The sequence below is a fragment of the Tachysurus fulvidraco genome, chromosome 17, assembly GCF_022655615.1.
Source record: "Tachysurus fulvidraco isolate hzauxx_2018 chromosome 17, HZAU_PFXX_2.0, whole genome shotgun sequence".
NCBI classification, from domain to species: Eukaryota; Metazoa; Chordata; class Actinopteri; order Siluriformes; family Bagridae; genus Tachysurus; species Tachysurus fulvidraco.
The window spans coordinates 23,573,918-23,593,403 of NC_062534.1; the positions used below are offsets into that span (position 1 = coordinate 23,573,918).

Sequence of the window (19,486 nt, forward strand, 5' to 3'; positions counted from 1 at the left end):
CAAAAATAATCTACATAACTTTATTCGCTTTAAGGTGGGGTCTCCGTTGTTTGAGAAATGCTTCAGAAAACTTAGTCGGCTGACAAACTAAACAAAAACAAAACAAACGTGTAGCCAATGAGCAGAAAGGGGCGTGTCTTGTCGATAGGGGCGGAGAGAGTGTTCGGTGCGCACGTGTGACGTTAACAGAAAGCGGTTTTAACACTGACACGGAGGATAAAAACAAAGAAAGAAAGAGAGGAAAGACTTACGATAAGGCAAGAAGTAGGACGTGTTAATATAGGATCAGCTTTCCAGCGCTGGAGAGAACTGAAGGAGCAGGAAGTTGGCCACATATTCACAGGTTGGAGTTTCCCGAGTCAATAACTCCTGAGCTAAACGCTGTTACTACACAAATAACACCTCTTTTCTATCGTAGTAATGTAGAGAGGCAGCTACAACCGCGTTTTGTGTAGTAACAGCGTTTAGCTCAGGAGTTACTGACTCGGGAAACTCCGACCTGTGAATATGTGGCCGACTTTACTTAAGACGCCGAGGCGCTTTTTTCCTTCTCGATAGGTGAGTAACGTTGGTTTTGCTTTGTTACACAGAACTAATATATGCCTTTGTCCTTTACATCATTATGCTTGTGTGGCATTTTTGCTTGTTTGTTTATCTACAATCGTATTGTTCTTCCCTTCAGCTATGATAAAGACACGTTTCTTTCTGTTAGTCGCCTGGGTTACGTATGTATGTGTGGGCGGCGCTATCGATACAGGGGTGGGACCCGTTTGGGTTAGGGGCGTGTTTGTTTTGGTGATTTTATATGTCAACATTGGCTTTCAAACAACGGAGACCCTGCCTTTAAGTTATAATGGAGGTCTGGCTCCGGAGTCGATTTTGGTTGCCATTGGAAAGAACAAATTGGGTAAACGGTGTACATCTTTTCTTCTACTAACCAGAAAGAACTTCTTTGATGCTCGAATTCATGGATTTACAACAAACATAATTCCATTCGAACAAACTAAGAGGGCAGAAGACTTCTTCGGCAGTTTAAAAACATACTGTGGTGAGAATATATAATGTACGAAGCTTGAAAGTTCACCTCCTTGAGCAGAACCTGGTTCTCCGCTCTATACTGCCTTTGTTTCAACACCTTTGATCTCCTGAACTCGGTCAGATCCACGTCTTCTTTCTGATTTAAACCTAAAGGAAAATAAGCAGTGATTATAAATCAGTGGGACTTCCTGCTGAGAAGGCAAAAAGAAGAGAGTGTGACTCAAATCTCCAGCGAAGGATCGTGTATATGTAAACAGCGTGTGACTGACCCAGGCGACCTCTCAGCTCCTCGTTCTCGTCCAGAAGGTCGTTGATCTTCAGCTCCAGTTGGTTTATTTCTTTGGTCATGGCTTCTAGCTCTCGGTCGCGGATTCTGACCTGGTTTTTGCTTTCCTTGATCTCTGCTACGGCGGCTACCAGCCCGTCTGTGCCCTGAAACACAAGCGTGTGTGTTCGAGCCAGGACGAAAGGCTGTTGTTCTAAGAAACAGGTCGTACACATCCACTCTGTGTAGCTGAGACGGATGAGTGCTGAGGTGTTGCTTGAGATCAGCGATAATAATAAAAATAATAAGAATAATTTCCCTCGCTCTGTTGCAGAACCTAGTTGAACCTTACATTCGATTTATTGAATATTTACACAATTTTTTAAATTCTATAATATCTTGCTACAACTTTGGCGAGGTCACGAATATTAACCAGATGATTAATACTAATAAACGTGTCTTCAGCTTGGCTATAGCTATTTTACCTGAAATATTTCATTAAATAAAATCGATTTAATCGATAAAAACTATTTTTTAGCTGCTGTTACCACGGTAACTGTCAAGAGGTATTTCTGAGATCATGTATCTACTACACTGAAAGAAGGTCTGGGATATATCCGTAGGTCTTATTTAATACAAAGCCGTCCTTAGGATTGAGGTGTTATGATCTTGCTCCACTTACAGACTCGTAAAGCCGGATGTGACTCAGCGTTTCGCTCAGCTCCTGGTCTTTGTGGTGGGCGTCGGATTCTGCGATGCGGGCCACGCATTCCGCCTGCTCCGCCCTCTGTTCTGCGGCCTGCAGTTTGGCGTTCAGCTCGTCCAGTTTCCTTTGCTGCGCGCTCGAGCCCGGACCTGTGAGGGACCGTCGACACGGTGACGTCAGTGTGTACACCAACATGACTGTAATGTAGCCAGCAGTATTTACACTGTAATAATCTAGAGGATATTATTCATTTAAAAATTAATAGCTGTAACGAGTACGACAGACGGCCGTAACGAGTACGACATACGGCCGTAACGAGTACGACATACGGCCGTAACGAGTACGACAGACGGCCGTAACGAGTACGACATATGGCCGTAACGAGTACGACAGACGGCCGTAACGAGTACGACAGACGGCCGTAACGAGTACGACAGACGGCCGTAACGAGTACGACATACGGCCGTAACGAGTACGACAGACGGCCGTAACGAGTACGACAGACGGCCGTAACGAGTACGACATATGGCCGTAACGAGTACGACAGACGGCCGTAACGAGTACGACAGACGGCCGTAACGAGTACGACAGACGGCCGTAACGAGTACGACATACGGCCGTAACGAGTACGACAGACGGCCGTAACGAGTACGACAGACGGCCGTAACGAGTACGACAGACGGCCGTAACGAGTACGACATACGGCCGTAACGAGTACGACAGACGGCCGTAACGAGTACGACATACGGCCGTAACGAGTACGACATACGGCCGTAACGAGTACGACAGACGGCCGTAACGAGTACGACATATGGCCGTAACGAGTACGACAGACGGCCGTAACGAGTACGACAGACGGCCGTAACGAGTACGACATACGGCCGTAACGAGTACGACAGACGGCCGTAACGAGTACGACATACGGCCGTAACGAGTACGACAGACGGCCGTAACGAGTACGACAGACGGCCGTAACGAGTACGACATACGGCCGTAACGAGTACGACATACGGCCGTAACGAGTACGACAGACGGCCGTAACGAGTACGACAGACGGCCGTAACGAGTACGACAGACGGCCGTAACGAGTACGACATACGGCCGTAACGAGTACGACAGACGGCCGTAACGAGTACGACAGACGGCCGTAACGAGTACGACAGACGGCCGTAACGAGTACGACAGACGGCCGTAACGAGTACGACAGACGGCCGTAACGAGTACGACAGACGGCCGTAACGAGTACGACAGACGGCCGTAACGAGTACGACAGACGGCCGTAACGAGTACGACATACGGCCGTAACGAGTACGACATACGGCCGTAACGAGTACGACATACGGCCGTAACGAGTACGACATACGGCCGTAACGAGTACGACATACGGCCGTAACGAGTACGACAGACGGCCGTAACGAGTACGACATACGGCCGTAACGAGTATGAAATGAGACGACTGTCACTCTGTCTCTCTCACTAACTCACTTACTGTCTCACTTACGGTCTCACTCACCCTCTGTCTCACTCACCCACTTACTCTCTCAATCACTTACTGTCTCACTCACTCACTCACTGTCTCCCGGTCTCACTCACTAAATCATTCACTCTCTCTCACTGAATCTGTCTCACTGTCACTCACTCACTCACTCACTCACTCACTCACTCACTCTGTCTCACTGTCACTCACTCACTCACTCACTCACTCACTCACTCACTGTCTCCCGGTCTCACTCACTAAATCATTCACTCTCTCTCACTCAATCTGTCTCACTGTCACTCACTCACTCACTCTGTCTCACTGTCACTCACTCACTCACTCACTCACTCACTCACTCACTCTCACTGTCACTCACTCACTCACTCACTCACTCACTCACTCAATCTGTCTCACTGTCACTCACTCACTCACTCACTCAATCTGTCTCACTGTCACTCACTCACTCACTCACTCACTCAATCTGTCTCACTGTCACTCACTCACTCACTCACTCACTCACTCACTCACTCACTCAATCTGTCTCACTGTCACTCACTCACTCACTCACTCACTCACTCACTCACTCACTCAGTCTCACTGTCACTCACTCACTCACTCACTCAATCTGTCTCACTGTCACTCACTCACTCACTCAATCTGTCTCACTGTCACTCACTCACTCACTCACTCACTCACTCAATCTGTCTCACTGTCACTCACTCACTCACTCACTCAATCTGTCTCACTGTCACTCACTCACTCACTCACTCAATCTGTCTCACTGTCACTCACTCACTCACTCACTCAATCTGTCTCACTGTCACTCACTCACTCACTCACTCACTCAATCTGTCTCACTGTCACTCACTCACTCACTCACTCACTCAATCTGTCTCACTGTCACTCACTCACTCACTCAATCTGTCTCACTGTCACTCACTCACTCACTCAATCTGTCTCACTGTCACTCACTCACTCACTCACTCACTCTGTCTCACTGTCACTCACTCACTCACTCACTCAATCTGTCTCACTGTCACTCACTCACTCACTCAATCTGTCTCACTGTCACTCACTCACTCACTCACTCACTCAATCTGTCTCACTGTCACTCACTCACTCACTCAATCTGTCTCACTGTCACTCACTCACTCACTCAATCTGTCTCACTGTCACTCACTCACTCACTCAATCTGTCTCACTGTCACTCACTCACTCACTCACTCACTCACTCACTCAATCTGTCTCACTGTCACTCACTCACTCACTCAATCTGTCTCACTGTCACTCACTCACTCACTCACTCAATCTGTCTCACTGTCACTCACTCACTCACTCACTCAATCTGTCTCACTGTCACTCACTCACTCACTCACTCACTCAATCTGTCTCACTGTCACTCACTCACTCACTCACTCAATCTGTCTCACTGTCACTCACTCACTCACTCACTCACTCAATCTGTCTCACTGTCACTCACTCACTCAATCTGTCTCACTGTCACTCACTCACTCACTCAATCTGTCTCACTGTCACTCACTCACTCACTCACTCACTCTGTCTCACTGTCACTCACTCACTCACTCACTCAATCTGTCTCACTGTCACTCACTCACTCACTCAATCTGTCTCACTGTCACTCACTCACTCACTCACTCACTCAATCTGTCTCACTGTCACTCACTCACTCACTCAATCTGTCTCACTGTCACTCACTCACTCACTCAATCTGTCTCACTGTCACTCACTCACTCACTCAATCTGTCTCACTGTCACTCACTCACTCACTCAATCTGTCTCACTGTCACTCACTCACTCACTCACTCACTCACTCACTCACTCAATCTGTCTCACTGTCACTCACTCACTCACTCAATCTGTCTCACTGTCACTCACTCACTCACTCACTCACTCACTCAATCTGTCTCACTGTCACTCACTCACTCAATCTGTCTCACTGTCACTCACTCACTCAATCTGTCTCACTGTCACTCACTCACTCAATCTGTCTCACTGTCACTCACTCACTCACTCAATCTGTCTCACTGTCACTCACTCACTCACTCACTCACTCACTCAATCTGTCTCACTGTCACTCACTCACTCACTCACTCACTCAATCTGTCTCACTGTCACTCACTCACTCACTCACTCAATCTGTCTCACTGTCACTCACTCACTCACTCACTCACTCACTCACTCACTCACTCACTCACTCACTCACTCACTCACTCACTCCCTCCCTCCCCTGCTCGTGGTTCGAGCCTAAACTCAGTTTATTCTCTGTATAAAGTTTCATCCTGGTTCTCCAGTTTCCTCCCATCGTCCGAAAGCCTCCATTTATTAAATCCATGGGCATCAAAAATTTGATTCATTTTGATTCTCTGAATATTTTGAACAAAATGAATTGAATTCGGAAAAATTCAAACTGAAGACATGTTTTTTTATTTTATTTGTAAATGAGAATCATAAACAAGGTTCTTAAAAAACAAACAAACAAACAAACAAAAAACACCACTACTGCTGTTCCCATTAACAGGAAGCGAATACAGACCATGAGGAAAAAAAACGTGGGATTTTATACCTTTATCTTTCCTTAGTGGCTTCTTGAGCTCCTCGATGAGCAAAGCGTTCCTCTCCATTTCCCCAGTGTACTGCTCCACTCGCTCAGACAGAAGCTTGATCTGCTGATCTCTCTCTTGCACCGCCTTTGATCGGCAAACCACACACACACACACGCACGCACACACACACACACACACACTCAGTACAATTTACACACAAAATAAAAAATAAAAACCTAAATGATAGAAAAGAGTACAGTATTTTACAGACTAATGATAAACAATGACAATGCAATAATCAAGGCACCGTTTTATTACTTCTACTAAACCACAAACATCTTAATTAGGTACAAGTCTTGTTTGTTCTCTCTCTCTCTCTCTCTCTCTCTCTCTCTCTCTCTCTCTCTCTCTCTCTGCTCCACTATCTATCTTTTCAGGTATCCCAATTTGTTAGGCACTTTGCGTATGTGACTCGTCGGTCACTTTGCGTATGTGACTCGTTAGGTACTTTGTGTATGTGACTCATTAGGCACTTTGCGTATGTGACTCGTCGGTCACTTTGCGTATGTGACCCGTTGGTCACTTTGCGTATGTGACTCGTCGGTCACTTTGTGTATGTGACTCGTCGGTCACTTTGCGTATGTGACTCGTCGGTCACTTTGCGTATGTGACCCGTCGGCACTTTGCGTATGTGACCCGTCGGCACTTTGCGTATGTGACCCGTCGGCACTTTGCGTATGTGACCCGTCGGCACTTTGCGTATGTGACCCGTCGGCACTTTGCGTATGTGACCCGTCGGCACTTTGTGTATGTGACCCGTCAGCACTTTGTGTATGTGACCCGTCGGTCACTTTGCGTATGTGACTCGTCGGTCACTTTGCGTATGTGACCCGTCGGCACTTTGTGTATGTGACTCGTCGGCACTTTGTGTATGTGACCCGTCGGCACTTTGCGTATGTGACCCGTCGGCACTTTGTGTATGTGACCCGTCGGCACTTTGTGTATGTGACCCGTCAGCACTTTGTGTATGTGACCCGTCGGTCACTTTGCGTATGTGACTCGTCGGTCACTTTGCATATGTGACCCGTCGGCACTTTGTGTATGTGACTCGTCGGTCACTTTGTGTATGTGACTCGTCGGTCACTTTGCGTATGTGACTCGTCGGTCACTTTGCGTATGTGACTCGTCGGCACTTTGCGTATGTGACCCGTCGATTACTTTGCGTACGTGACCTGTCGGTCACTTTGTGTATGTGACCCGTCGGTCACTTTGCGTATGTGACTCGTCGGCACTTTGCGTATGTGACCCGTCGATTACTTTGCGTACGTGACCTGTCGGTCACTTTGTGTATGTGACTCGTCGGCACTTTGCGTATGTGACTCGTCGGTCACTTTGCGTATGTGACTCGTCGGTCACTTTGCGTATGTGACTCGTCGGTCACTTTGCATATGTGACCCGTCGGCACTTTGTGTATGTGACTCGTCGGTCACTTTGTGTATGTGACTCGTCGGTCACTTTGCGTATGTGACTCGTCGGTCACTTTGCGTATGTGACTCGTCGGTCACTTTGCATATGTGACCCGTCGGCACTTTGTGTATGTGACTCGTCGGTCACTTTGTGTATGTGACTCGTCGGTCACTTTGCGTATGTGACTCGTCGGTCACTTTGCGTATGTGACTCGTCGGCACTTTGCGTATGTGACCCGTCGATTACTTTGCGTACGTGACCTGTCGGTCACTTTGTGTATGTGACCCGTCGGTCACTTTGCGTATGTGACTCGTCGGCACTTTGCGTATGTGACTCGTCGGTCACTTTGCGTATGTGACTCGTCGGTCACTTTGCGTATGTGACTCGTCGGTCACTTTGCGTATGTGACTCGTCGGTTACTTTGCGTACGTGACCCGTCGGTCACTTTGTGTATGTGACTTGTTAGGCACTTTGTGTATGTGACTTGTTAGGCACTTTGTGTATGTGACTCGTCGGTCACTTTGTGTATGTGACTCGTTAGGCACTTTGTGTATGTGACTCGTCGGTTACTTTGCGTACGTGACTCGTCGGTCACTTTGCGTATGTGACTCGTTAGGCACTTTGTGTATGTGACTCGTTAGTCGCTCGTTCTGCATCTGTATGCTTGTGTTTCTTCGCTTTGTGGATGTGATAGTTTATGTTGAGGGAAACTGGACAGGTGAGTAGGTCACATGACATACATTATGCAACACGTAGCTAAGCTTCTCTGTATTAGACACGCTACGTTATTAGCGCGTGCCGCCCTCTGTACCTTTTGTTTGGATAAGAAGTATAGATTAGTTCTTATTATTATTACTTAGGGCGTCTTCGAGGCTGAAGATTTATTTTATTACTTTCCTTTGTAGTTCAGATTAGACTTAAGTTCAAGTTAGTGCGGTTTTGTTTTGGCACCGCTCGTGTCTCTTTTCCCCTTTGTGTCTTTTGTTCTCTTGTTTCTGTAGATATCGTAAACATTAGCACTTTTGTCACCAGCGCTTGTATGATCATAGAGACGGGTTTTGCCCACTATTTGTTGTCCTTGTCGTTGATTGCCACATACACACCAGAAATCTAACTTTATAATCACTTCATGTTGTGACCTTCCCAACCGAACCCCTAAACACCATTCGGGATCGTAACGGTCATAAAAAGTAAATAACAATAATAGGAAAATAACCATGAACAGGATGGTGTGATGAAGCAGAGTTCGGAGTTCATCTTATGACCCTGAAGTTGATTCCTTTTAGGTCATGTGGTTGGATTTTAATACATCATCGCTCACTTATAACTGATCTGCAGAGAACCACGGTATAGAACAGGAAGTGGTGGATAATTAAAGGGGCTGGTCACTTCCTGCGTTTTCTGTGATCCGATAGCTATCCGATGGTAAAAAGACCAGGTCTAAATGCCCTCCGAAACGTTTTGGAGACGGATATGAACCCGATGGTACGAACCCCTTCAGGAGGAGGTCTGGGACGCGTTACAGATGAAACTGGACAGGTGTAAATGAATGTGGTTGTTCAAGCCACATACGTCAGCGCTGTACTCCTCCCAAACGGAAGTACGTCACTTGCAGGTGACCTTTCACCCAGGCGTCTCGTCGGGTCTTAAAATGCGCTGCTGCCGCCAGCGAAAACGCAGCAAACAGTAAATGCTGTTTTTTGTAGCAACCGCATACACCAAAGCGTGTTCCATTTCAATTACCCCGGAAATGAGGTAAAATATATTAGCATTTTGGGCGGGAGTAGAAAGATCGGATCGATATCCGATTGGCCGAGACGCGTTTATGTGGCCTGATGTAAACGGGACAGTTTTAACAAATCAGACAGCTATCGGATCAGAGACGACACACGAAGTGACCGGGTGTAAAAAGGCCCTAAGATGAACGACTAAAGTGAAAAGTAAAGGAGAACTCGGAGACGGCTATCGGAGACGATGGGGTTAAAACAAAGTACTTACGGCGCACAGTTCGTAAACGATCTGCGTCACGGTGGAAGTAAAGCAGCGAGGAAAAGAACAAAAAGTGTGAAACAACAAAGGAGAAAGAAAGAAAGAAAGAAAGAAAAACAACGAGGACAACAACAGAAGATGGACAGACTTCCTACACCACCACACGGTGAATAAAGGGACGGGTTTTATATGTGTACGATACGAGGGGGAAGGTAGCGCTCTGTTGTTTACGTGCCTGTTTGTGTTCTGGGAATAAAAAAGTTCTATTATATTCGTCGTCATGAACGTTATGCGTTAAATGTTAGAACTGACGCTTTGCAGCACCCGTCAATCTTTTTAGACGTCCTCCTTTTGTTCGTCTTCGACGTCTCAAAGAGACGTTTCGATCTTTTCAGGGTGAGTGACGTCTTTTAAAATATCAGCCTGAACTAACGCATACTTAAAAAAAATATTTTCTATATAAACTTTTTTTTTCTGGAGACGAGAGGGAAGGGGCGGGGCTTCCTGGTGGCTCGGATTATTGTGGCTTGTCTTGGAAAAAGTATAATTTAACATGCGATAATTAAACATGTCGCTGGATACCATGGCAACGTAATACGGTTTACGGAATAAATGGTTTCCTGGGCTGCTGCGTGTATTTATTGCGGCACTTCCTGTGTTTTAAATTCCGAACAATAATTTGTGTACGATCTTCTTGTCTAAGGCGGGTTTGGGACCTAAAGGCTGATGAAGTGGCGGTGATCTGCTGAGGACCTGCTGTAATGCGATGACGTTGCTTTTGTCCGAATCCATCTGAGCTGCTCTTAGCTTCTCTCTCAGGTCCCGAATCATCTGCTGGTACTCCAGGATTTCAGCATCCTTCCCTGATAACACATTCTATACACACACACACACACACACACACACACACACACACACACACACACACACACACACACACACACACCACAAATTTCACATTTGCAAAATTCACACAATCAAACTGTCAACAAGTATGTTTGTGTTCTTTAAGATTTGCTGGTACCCTCATGCACACACACTCTCACACGCGCACACTCTCACACGCGCACACTCTCACACGCGCTCACACGCGCACACTCTCTCTCGCGCACACTCTCTCTCGCGCACACTCTCTCTCGCGCACACTCTCTCTCGCGCACACGCGCACACTCTCACACGCGCACACTCTCACACGCGCACACTCTCACACGCCCGCACACTCTCACACGCCCGCACACTCTCACACGCCCGCACACACACTCTCTCACACAGACTCAGTCTATCTGCTGCGTCAGCTCTCCCTCACACACACACACACACACGCACACACACACACACACAGAGGCGCACACACACAGACACACACACACACACACGCGCGTGCGCACACACACACACACACACACACACACACACAGAAAAACAAATGGAAACATGTGCCAGACACTGATTAGTGTCAACAGGAGGAATTATATGCTGCAGGGTCATGTGACAAGATTAACGATGTGAAAACTGAACCAACCATCATATTAAACCACATAATGACTTAAGTGCTAAGTGGTGATAATGACACCTTTTCTCATCTCAAATGTTCTGACAGGTAAATAAAATAAACATCAGCAGTGAAGCTGTTACTGATGTGATTATGGTTGTGAACAGAGATTAGTGTGTACAGTGTTACACATTTACTCACCTACTGTGTCTGTGGAGCTACTCAACTAAAGGTAATACTGACTGACAATATAATTAGGCCTTACAATGACACACACACACACACACACACACACACACACACACACACACACACACACACACACACACACTTACCCTCCACTCCTCCACTTTAGCATTGACTGCAGCCATTACTGGATCGTCTTCTTCAGAGCGAGCCTGAATCTGCTGTGTCAGCTCTCTCACCTACACACACGTATACACACACACACACACACACACGTGTGCATATACACCCGTACACACATGCATACAAACACACACAGACGTGTTTAAATATATATACACACACACACATACATATATACACAAACACACACATTCAAACACATGTGCATACACACACACACTCATGCAAATACACACACATACACACATTCAGACACATGTGCATACACACACACACTCATGCAAATACACACCTACAAACTCACAAACACACACACACACATTCAGACACATGTGCACACACGTATACACACACACACACACACACACACACACACACACATGCACACACATACGAACACACACACATACAAATTCAGACACATGCACACACACACACACACATGTGCGTACACAAATACACACGCACACACACATGTACACAAACACACATGTACACAACCATTTCAGGCAAGGAAAACCAAATGTAGAGCAGAAATGTTTTGTGCTCCTTTTCCTCTTGAAGTCCCGACATGTCTTAAACCCTAAAGACAATAAACTCTAGCGCACAGAGTAAAGTTAAGATACACAACCTGCAGCGCGGCCTGGTCTCTCTCTCGTCTCAGCTGGTCCATGAATCCGTCCGCCTGCTGCACCGCCACCTTCATCTTGTTGTACTCGTCAGTCATCTTCTCCATCTCTCTCACCGACTCCTCCAGGTTCTTCTGCAGGTTCTCCAGCTCGCTCTTCAGGTGTGAGCTCTCGTCCTCCGAGCGCTGTGGGAATCGGAGAGAGCCGTGAGGTACCGATTATAGGAAGAAAAACAATAACAACTAATCATACAGTGGTGGGAACTATTAGAGAAACCATACTATGTATTTACTTTAGCTCTTTTATATAAACATAATGTTTGCTTTGCCCCTCCTACTTTCCCCTAATTTGGTCTTGGCCCAACCCCCACCACCTCAAACTCCACCCCCAACACCAGTCAGTAACACGCGAGTCCTCTGAGAACGTGACTTATTCTGCTCATGCTGCGTCACAGTAAGGAGTAACGCGCTCAGAGGACACCGCTATCCGCCCTAATCCTCGTCCACGACCTCACAGATGCCCGGTTGAGCGGCGATGCGGTGTAAGCCCCTCCCACCCAGCCAGTATGTCCCATTCTGCACTCTCGGCTGACCTGCCAGTTCTCCCAGTACTGGTCGGCCTGCTGGTTGGCTTTGTTGAGTTTCTTCTGAGCCTCGCTCCTCTCGTCACGGCTCTGGTGTGAGTCCTTCTGCTCCAGCTCCTTCCTGTAGAACTCCACATCCTGCTGGAGCTGCTCGTTCTGCAGGGAAGACAAATTGAAGCAGGGTGTGTTTGTGAAGATAAATCAGAATCCTGTAGTTGTGTGTTGAATCCATGTGTGTGTGTGTGTGTGTGTGTGTGTGTGTGTGTTAGTCTTGGTTCATCTCAAACACGTCTTTCTTACCTTCTTCCTGAGCTGCTTTATCTTGAAGGTATGACCATGTGACCAAAGAGTCGGTGAAACAAAAAAAAAAAAAAAGAGAGAGAGAGAGAGAGCGAAAAGACATGCGGGAAAATAAAGGAAAAAAGAAGAGACATGATCAAACAGAAAGAGAGATGGAGTTAAAGGTGGAGATGAAGCAGCGAGAATGACCCAAGCACCAATCGGAGCACTTTTTTCCCCACTAGCTACTGTAGTATTTTTGCAGAGTCGATTCTGAACCGTGACGTGGTCTTTGCGTGAGCCGACATCGGAATCGTTTAGATTATAAACGGGGGGAAAAAAAAAAGGGTTTTATGGATTTTCCGACATAATGCGCCGGTTTAGTCGATGATGATGATAAAAAAAAAAAAAAACACAACAACGCCACACAATTCCTGCATATATAATGAAACAGATATTTAGTATATATTAGTATAGAAATATTTCTGAGAAAGACTTTTCTAATGTCGGCACTCGGGGGCCGCTGTGATCGTACGCCGAGATTAACCGTGGCACCTTAACACCTGACTAAACGTGATTCAGGAAACAAATCCAGGATTAGGATTAGGATTAGGATTCAGTCTGCTGTGTGAACAACATTATTTTCCCTTCAATAGTGCAGCTCATGTTTAACTCATAACTCGGAGTAAACGTCTTTATAACACGCTACCATGCTTGTACGAAGGAATGTGTGTGTGTGTGTGTGTCTGTGTGTGTGTGTGCGCACCTCTCTTTTGAGCCTTCTGTTCTCGTCTTCAGCCTCCTCTGCTCGTCGTGACAGCTAGTGCATTCAGACAAACACGTTAAACGACAACGTTCTTCTGAATAAATTAAATAAATGCACTGAATTAATGCTAAAGGGAGAGACGGACCGATAGACAGACAGAAAGACAGAGAGAAAGATATACGATAAGGAAGGCAGGCAGGGAGATACATGTAGAGACAAACGGGTATACAGACAGACAGACAGACAGACAGATAGACAGGCAGACAGAGAGATCCATGGGGGAGACGGACAGACAGACAGGTAGATATAAATAATAAGGCAGGCAGGCAGAGAGATCCACGGGGGAGACAGACAGAGAGACAGACAGAGAGACAGACAGATATACAGGCAGAGAGACAGACAGATATACAGGCAGAGAGACAGACAGAGAGACAGACAGATATACAGGCAGATATACAGACAGATATACAGACACAGAGACAGACAGATATACAGACAGATATACAGAGACAGAGAGACAGACAGATATACAGACAGAGACAGAAAGGTAGATATACATAGAAATACAGACAGACATATAGAAGCTACACATACAGACAGACAGACAGACAGAAAGTAGACAGAGAGACAGACAGTTACACAGTTATACATACCATTATATATATATATATATTTATATATATATATATATATATATATATATATATATATATATTTTTTTACTGTTAAGTGATTTAAAACCAGATGTTTATCAGTTGAGGCGTGAGATAGAGCAGATCGGTCAGCTCAGCTCTGCCGTACCTCCTCGTTGCTTTTCCTCTCTTTATCCATGTCCTTCTCCAGCTGCACCAGCTCCTTATCCTTCTGCTCCAACTGACTCTCCATCTGGCGGATTTCATCCCGGAGGAAGCGCGTGTCCCTGCCCCCTGCAGAGCGCTGTGCAACCTGCACCAGATCATCGTTACACAAGAACTCGGTTACGATGTGACGAGCATCCTTCCTCACATTTACACACCTTTACACATATACTCTGCTTTCTGAGCTTTAACGGCAGCGCCCAGGTCACATGTGCTGATAAAGTATCCATATCTGAGCTATCAGCCATGTGGTGAAGTCATGTTTACATCAGGGTAAAAAAAAACAAAAAAACTACAGCAATCAAATTTGAAGAATATTCAAGTTTAGGATAAATCAATTATTGATGAATGTGTTTATTCACCGATGAATCAATATAATTCAATGGGATAGTAGCCAAAGAGTTCACAGTGTACTGCTGGAACATCTGGTGTGTTGGCTCAATAACAGCTTTATTTATATATGAAATTACAAAGAAATGTGATGGGATAGACAGATGGATAGATGGATGAATGGATGAATGAATATGTGAAAGGATGTATGGATAGATGGATGGAAAGGTTCATGGAAAAGTAGACAGATAAAATTGCAGAGAGATAAACAGATGGGCACAAAGATCAATAGATAGATGGATGGATGGATGGATATATACAGTAGACAGATAAATAAATTGACATGTGTTCGGGTGGATGGATGGATGGATGGATAGATAGATAGGTGAATACATATGTAGACAGATGGTGAATGATGTGATGGATAGTTATATAGACAGACAGGCAGATAGATACATATATAGATAGACAGACAGACAGACAGACAGGCAGATAGATACATATATAGATAGACAGACAGGCAGATAGATACATATATAGATAGACAGACAGACAGATAGATACATATATAGATAGACAGACAGACAGATAGATAGACAGACAGACAGACAGACAGACAGACAGGCAGATAGATACATATATAGATAGACAGACAGGCAGATAGATACATATATAGATAGACAGACAGACAGATAGATACATATATAGATAGACATACAGACAGATAGATACATATATAGATAGACAGACAGGCAGATACATATATAGATAGACAGACAGACAGACAGACAGGCAGATAGATACATATGTAGATAGACAGACAGATAGACAGACAGGCAGATAAATACATATATAGATAGACAGACAGACAGACTGTTTGTGATGGTGTGTTTACCTCCAGGTCTGATTTCAGCTCAGAAATCTTCTCTTTCAGCTGTGATTCTGTATGAAACAAGGCCAAGATCAGTTTAGAATCCCGCGACACGGACTAGAGTTAAATATCCTCTCCCAGTGACGCTGCCGTACCCATTCTAGCTTGCTCAGCGCCAGCCTTTTCCACAATCTCGTATGCGCAGGTCGCTTCCTCCACCTTCAGCTGTGAACAGACAGAGCTCTTAGACTGGCCAAGAAGCGGCTATGTGAAATAGCTGACACTTCGTTGGACAAACACAGAGGGTGGCGTCGTACCTTGAGTAAAGTCTGAGAGATTCTGAACAGCTGTATTGCTTTCTTCGGCTCATTCTCCTTCAGGTCTTTGGGGTAAATCTGTAGAAGTAAATGCAGATGTAAACACTTGCACCTTTAAAAGAAAATAATCAATGGAAGAGGGATGTGATTCATGTGCTGTGGGGTCAGCCAGAATAAACAGACAACAAAATTGCAGTTATGTAGTTTGTAACAAAATAGCTACAGTGCAGCTACATATGCATAAGTAAGGTTGCCTCTGCCAGGATGTTAGTTACAGGGCTGTCAAGTGTCACGCACTGAGAGTGACAGTCACGCATTTGGGTCTTTTCTTACACTCCCTCCACACATTGTATTTCTCACACAGAAAAACTTTTTGACTGTTTATCATATATTTAATAAGCCGCAGCGCCCAAAATGTATCAGTCCACACCGCTGTCTCTTTGGAACTGGGCAGGAATCGAGCGCGTCTCCCCTGGAGTTCTTAGTCGAGCCTGACACTTATCAGCCAATCAAAAAATGAGGCTACACAATAGCCAATCAGAAAACAGCACTATTGTATCTGGGTAAGATTTAATGTAACAACCAAAGAAAAAAAAACCTACATTAGCAAGGGTATTTTTGATGGTCGGTTTGAACAAAACCTCAACACGAAACAGCTCGTCTCTGGACGGGACATTGTCCTCAATCATGACCCTAAAAATGGCTGGGATTGTGCTGAACTGTTTTATATGGGAGCAACATTACAAATGATAAAGGGGTCCAAAAAGGTAACAAACACTTACAATAAACACCACCAGTCATAATCTCTCTCTCTCTCTCTCTCTCTCTCTCTCTCTCACACACACACACACACACACACATAAATGGAAATTGAACAAATACTTTGTATTTGGTTAAAATGTGGTCAGTGATCCTGGTGAAACACCTTTTTTTGTCACTCTTGCCTGTCTTCAAAACTTCAGAGCCCTGTTGTTATGACTTAGCGGTCCAAACTTCCACCAGTGCTGTTATTCTCTCCAGACGACTCTTCTCATCCTTTCTACCAGTGAAACCAGTGTGTTTACGAGTGAAAACAAGTGATTACGCATGGATACGATCGTTTTTCTTCTTTCTCCTTCGTGCCAATTGCCGGCATTTGTACAATTATTTCACCAGACAGATATTCTCACTATATCGTAGTTTTATCTTTTATGTAAACATTATTGACCATAAATTCACAGACATGGGCTCAGTACCTTCAAAAGCATATCACAGATCTTCTCCTCGTCTCCCAAACTGTCAGGGTCCACCCTCATCAGGAAGGTCCAGTCTGCAGCTGGAGGCATCTTGCACTTGTTCTGCTGTCTGAAAACTGCACACTCGAACCTCACAGGCAGAGAAACCTAACAGTTATCGCAGAAAAAAACGTGTTGCAGCAAAGTTGCAAAACTTCTGCAGTAAAATGGAAATAAATAGACTGATTCTGCTGCTCCGGTCTGCTCTAATAACGTGTATTGTAGTTAAATACATGATCGCATTTGTGCTCAGAGAGCTTCAGAGACTTAACAGACAAAAGGTAAACAGTATTTAATGACAACACAAGGCAGTAAATCAGCCTGTTAGCTACATCTCCTAGCTCACTAGAGCTAACTAACAGAAACAAGGACAGCACCTTCTTATTAAAACGTCATCTCTCCCTAACAATGTTATGTTTTTAACAAAGCTCCAATAACAAATTAACGCACTAATATATTACCAAATGTTTATTTTACATAACAAAACAATTTTAGCAGCTGTTAGCCGCCTAGCTGTTTCAAACGGTCGCTCTTCTTCGGTTGCTAGGCAACCACTAAAAACAGTCGTATCCAGTCGTATTTTTACGACACTGTCGTAAGATTGTTGACAAAATCTCCGATACCGTCCGTTATTTTATTATGTAAATGTCCTCGTTACATTTATTTTTTTAATCGATAATGAACAAGTATACTGCGTAAACATACTCTATACGATACTATACGCCTTTATATCATTTGATTGATGCAATTTGAAGAACTTTATAGTTGCAATTGCTTTTTTTTTAAGAAGGGACACACTGTCCTAATGTAACGTCTTATTTTTTTAAAGAAATAAAATATAAGCGATCGAATAAATAAAATCGTATAAAACAATACATTATTGTCTTCTTAATCGGTTTATACAGCCGCACACGTCGGCGCATGCGCAAAGCGTGTACACATGGAGGCGCTCGCGCTCTGTGACCCGGATGCTGATGTCACGGTTAGCGAGCTAGTTTCTCGGGCTAAAGGTGTTCGTGTGCTAAAAAAAAAATACGGGTTTATACACATAAACTACACACAGCATCGTTTCTCAAAATCATGGCAAGGTGAGTGCATGCTGTTAAATCCAACTTTATAAAAAGCTTAACGTTTAAAACAGAAATAAAGGCAAAATTAAACGTTCACCGATACAATAGCTGGTATAGCAGTGGGCCGTATCCCAAATAACGCCATACGCCTTTTGCACGTGCACTTTTTGTCCCATCTTTATTTGTGGTTTGTACACTTGACGGAGTGCCCTAAGGAGCAATTTGGGACGCAGCTTGTTTGTTGCTATCTTGGGTGGTGATTAAGTTAAAACGGCGATTTTGCAGATTTGTAAATACTTTTTTTTTAAATCCAGTTTAATAATAATGATGCTAATGAATAAGATTTTTTTTTCATATTTATGTAAAAAATATATTCATCTTAAATTTCATGTAAACCCTAAAAACTGACACCCGATTTTTTTTTATTGTTAATTATTACTAATAATTTGTTTATAATATTCTTTATATGTACATTAGACACAATTAGATCTCCTTTTTGGGATCGGATATATAGAGGTCTATATAGAGGATAGGGTGTTAAACCGATCAGTTTTGGCTAGTATATTTTTGTCCGTTTCTTTTTACACCCTGCTCAGTGTGACGTCACAGCTCAGTTTTTAGGTGCTTGTTTTGCCACGAGCTATTCATTAAAGATGAAATGGATATTGTTCTGTTCATATTGTCGTATTCGAGGAACCGTAGTTTTTCCCCAGGACTTCTGGGAGTGTGACGGACACACACACACACACACACACCGTCCTGAAGTGTACATACTTATCTGAGTAGATCAGCACAATAATAACTGATCACCAACTCGCAATATTTTGAAGAATAAACTCGTAAATGATCAATGTTTCGAGCAAGAAGTCGCAATATTTTGAGGATAAAACCTCATATTTTGGGAACATAAGTAATTTTTTGAGAATAAAGAAATAATCAGAGAAGAAACGTGCAATATTTTTATGAAAAAAATATATTTCGAGTAAACGACATTTTGAGAGAGAAAAAAACGTAATATTCTGAGGAAAGAATTCGCAACATTTTGAGAATAAAGCGAAAGAAATCTTGGTTGCGCCGGAAAACCTTGCAGCAGTAGCCTCAATGTTCGGACCCTAATCTTCGATCCAATTCGGTTCAGTTCAG

General features: G+C 44.4%; 2 protein-coding genes across 6 annotated transcripts in view; one reads left to right on the forward strand and one right to left on the reverse strand.

The window, feature by feature from the left end:
* Positions 1 to 18,168, reverse strand: part of cep290 (centrosomal protein 290) — a 39,173-nt gene extending 21,005 nt beyond the window's left edge. The window contains exons 1-16 of one of the 5 annotated variants that reach the window (XM_047802210.1): positions 18,150 to 18,168; positions 17,235 to 17,381; positions 16,000 to 16,077; positions 15,838 to 15,907; positions 15,707 to 15,753; positions 14,426 to 14,569; positions 13,625 to 13,678; positions 12,880 to 12,900; positions 12,589 to 12,735; positions 11,999 to 12,181; positions 11,334 to 11,423; positions 10,260 to 10,382; positions 6,071 to 6,194; positions 1,986 to 2,158; positions 1,308 to 1,470; positions 1,085 to 1,185 (exon numbers count right to left, since the gene is read on the reverse strand). In XM_047802210.1, the coding sequence (XP_047658166.1) occupies positions 1,085 to 1,185; positions 1,308 to 1,470; positions 1,986 to 2,158; positions 6,071 to 6,194; positions 10,260 to 10,382; positions 11,334 to 11,423; positions 11,999 to 12,181; positions 12,589 to 12,735; positions 12,880 to 12,900; positions 13,625 to 13,678; positions 14,426 to 14,569; positions 15,707 to 15,753; positions 15,838 to 15,907; positions 16,000 to 16,077; positions 17,235 to 17,324 (1,608 nt within the window). In that variant the 5' untranslated portion in view covers positions 17,325 to 17,381; positions 18,150 to 18,168. Of the gene's footprint in view, positions 1 to 1,084; positions 1,186 to 1,307; positions 1,471 to 1,985; positions 2,159 to 6,070; positions 6,195 to 10,259; positions 10,383 to 11,333; positions 11,424 to 11,998; positions 12,182 to 12,588; positions 12,736 to 12,879; positions 12,901 to 13,624; positions 13,679 to 14,425; positions 14,570 to 15,706; positions 15,754 to 15,837; positions 15,908 to 15,999; positions 16,078 to 17,234; positions 18,109 to 18,149 lie in introns of those variants that run through there. The other 4 variants (XM_047802209.1, XM_047802208.1, XM_047802212.1 and 1 more) reach the window with 4 other exon arrangements.
* A 35-nt stretch (positions 18,169 to 18,203) lies between these two features.
* Positions 18,204 to 19,486, forward strand: part of tmtc3 (transmembrane O-mannosyltransferase targeting cadherins 3) — a 36,532-nt gene continuing 35,249 nt past the window's right edge. Inside the window, exon 1 of the mRNA XM_027135229.2 lies at positions 18,204 to 18,361. The gene's annotated coding sequence lies outside the window, so the exon portion shown is untranslated. The remainder of the gene's footprint in view (positions 18,362 to 19,486) is intronic.